The sequence below is a fragment of the Elephantulus edwardii genome, unplaced genomic scaffold, assembly GCF_000299155.1.
Source record: "Elephantulus edwardii isolate Elephantulus edwardi_28Jun2011 unplaced genomic scaffold, EleEdw1.0 scaffold00229, whole genome shotgun sequence".
Lineage (NCBI taxonomy): Eukaryota > Metazoa > Chordata > Mammalia > Macroscelidea > Macroscelididae > Elephantulus > Elephantulus edwardii.
The window spans coordinates 3,537,460-3,539,922 of NW_006399979.1; the positions used below are offsets into that span (position 1 = coordinate 3,537,460).

Below are 2,463 nucleotides of genomic sequence, written 5' to 3' on the forward strand. Positions count from 1 at the left end.
TATAAGCATTTTTCTTTTCTTTTTTTTTTTTTGAGAAAAAACAAAAACATTATATTTTTTATTAAGTATCATAAAAGTACAGCATTAATATTTTATGCAAGATTAGAATGTAATTTAAAATACAGAATTTTAATAAACATGAAAAGTACCTCTGTGTTCAGAAAATGCATTGAGCCACTTGTGCTAGAGAATGCTATCTATGAAACTCATAACAACAGAATGCTGAACATAATCTGCAATTCTAAACTTTGATAAAGAGTCATAAAGTTTCATTGTTTTAACTGATTGTATTAATACAAACCAGACTGTTTAGATGCACAATGCAAGCTTGCTTAATCCTGGGGTACTTTTGTAGTATTTATATGAATATTAGTTTTATTCACAAATACAACTTTTACTATATAAATGTCAATTATTTTCTAGTTGTCCGTAAATACTAGGTAGGGTGTTTGCACAACTGCTGGCTCATCAGTGAGTTACTTGCTGGTTTTCCTTTTCTGCCATTTCTTGTTGGTGAATTGTATTCTGTGCTGCTTGTTGCATATTCTCCATTTTTTCCAGAGTCAGAGATTTTAAGGGTAAAAGTTTAGGCTTACATACCACCATTGTATTTACATCTACAGACAGCTGCCCTTGTTTTGGAAGCACTTCCCAAAACATTGACTTCACTTCCACCATATCTTAATTGTTGGGCACAGTACGTTTCTTCCTTAGTTCTCCAGTCTTTTCCCGAGGCCTTAAGCATTCAACCAAATGACTGGCAACTCCTGACACAAGCTTACTTAGCCCTTGGCATCTAGAATGGGAGCTCTTTTGTGGGATGGGAGGGACAAACTATGCCCACCTTTCTGCCATGACCCTATTCGGAAGTCCATTTTTCTTTTCTTGATGTTGAGATGTAATCCATATTGACAGCTGTAGTTTTTTATTTTTGTTATTATGTGCTTCACTTTCACAGTATTTTTCTTTACTTTTCTTTAGTTCACCTAAAGTGTATTTATTTAAACTATCCATCAAAAATTACAGCATACAAGTATTTTCAGATGTGCAAAGATTTAATGGAGTTTACTACATATAAACTTTTACAAAAATGTTAGCATAGTGCATAACTCTGTAACAGTGTCAATCTCCAAAATAAAGCGTGACATAGAAGAAATAACATTAGTCACAAAAATTGATCAAATATGTTCAGAAACTTAATTCATTACTGAAAGATGATTTCTTGTTTGGGCATGAGTGCCAAAAGGAAAGTGAAATGAAAAATTCTGGACAATTACAACAAAAGATGAGGAGAGACATCCATTGCATTTAGTTCAAGCATGTGATGACCTTTGACTGGTTCCTAAAGGAAGCTCTCAATGTCACTGCTGTCAAGTCAATCTGACCATTCATAGTGATCTTCCTTGGATTTCTGAAATTGTAAATTTTAAGGATGGGAAATTGCCTTTCCTCTTACTGCCTTTCCACTGGTGGATATGAGCTTCCAGAGACATGTGGTCTTTTGGTTAAGTCAAACAGTCCTACGGGACTGCTCACCCTCCAGTGGGTTTTCAACAGTTGTAGATAGTTCTTACATTGTTGAGCCTAGGAGCAGCTGATGGGTTGGAACTCCCACCTCTGGGTTGACAGCACAACCTCCTACCATCAAGGCTATCAGAGATTTGTTTGATTAGCAGAGCTTCTTAATGATCTTTAAAGAATTACTTTATGGGGCACTGGATGGGTAAAGGTTTAGATTTGAGTGAGGAAGTGGAAGAAGGAGAAAGAAGCATTTCTTAATGCTAATGTCTGAAGTGAGGGCTTTTCTTTTTCCTTGTGTTTTTTTTTTCTTTTTAAAGAACAAGCATTTGAATTCAGACTATACAGAAATGAAGTGAGATAACATCCTATCATATCTCAGAACACTGCAGGCACTGGAAATAGCACATTCTTTCTTTCTCTCTCCCTCCCTGCCTTTCCTTATTTTTTCCAGGCTTGTTTTTTTGCTTTCTTACAGGCTGCCAGATGTTTCTCTTTTACTACCGTAAATGATGCAGGCAGAACAGGGAGAGTTTATAAAGCATGCTGTGGGAACCATTGAGGCTTCCCCAGTCAAGTTTATGTGCTTGTCTTCCCTGTCTATACAATTTTAGACTAATGATTCTATCTTTACCTTGACAATTACAAATTAGTCAAGAGAAAATACTCTTAAGTATATCTCTGCTTTCTTTTTAATAAAGTAATTTTTTTAAGTTTTAATCATGATTTTAACAAGTTCACAGAAAAGTTAGATTTTAATTCATTTACAGTCACACATTTTATGCCCTCTCCTTCCCTTCTCTCCACCAATTAACTTTTTTTTAGTAATGACATGTCAGATAAGGGACTTATATCCGGAATTTATAAAATACTTGAACACCACAATAAGATAAAGGTAAATAATCCAATAGAAAAATGGGCACAGGATATGAACAGACACTTCAC

The 2,463-nt window shown here is 34.9% G+C and overlaps 2 protein-coding genes across 2 annotated transcripts in view; both read right to left on the reverse strand.

The window, feature by feature from the left end:
• Positions 1–2,463, reverse strand: part of LOC102866969 (interleukin-1 receptor-associated kinase 1-binding protein 1-like) — a 40,907-nt gene that overhangs the window by 35,232 nt on the left and 3,212 nt on the right. The window lies entirely within an intron of this gene.
• Positions 469–678, reverse strand: LOC102866552 (BBSome-interacting protein 1-like). The gene has a single exon (XM_006898434.1). It carries the CDS (start codon positions 676–678, stop codon positions 469–471), a length of 210 nt encoding a protein of 69 aa, XP_006898496.1.

Excerpts from the sequence above, each read along its gene's own strand:
- LOC102866552 (XM_006898434.1), bottom strand. The coding sequence starts at position 678 with ATGGTGGAAGTGAAGTCAATGTTTTGGGAAGTGCTTCCAAAACAAGGG.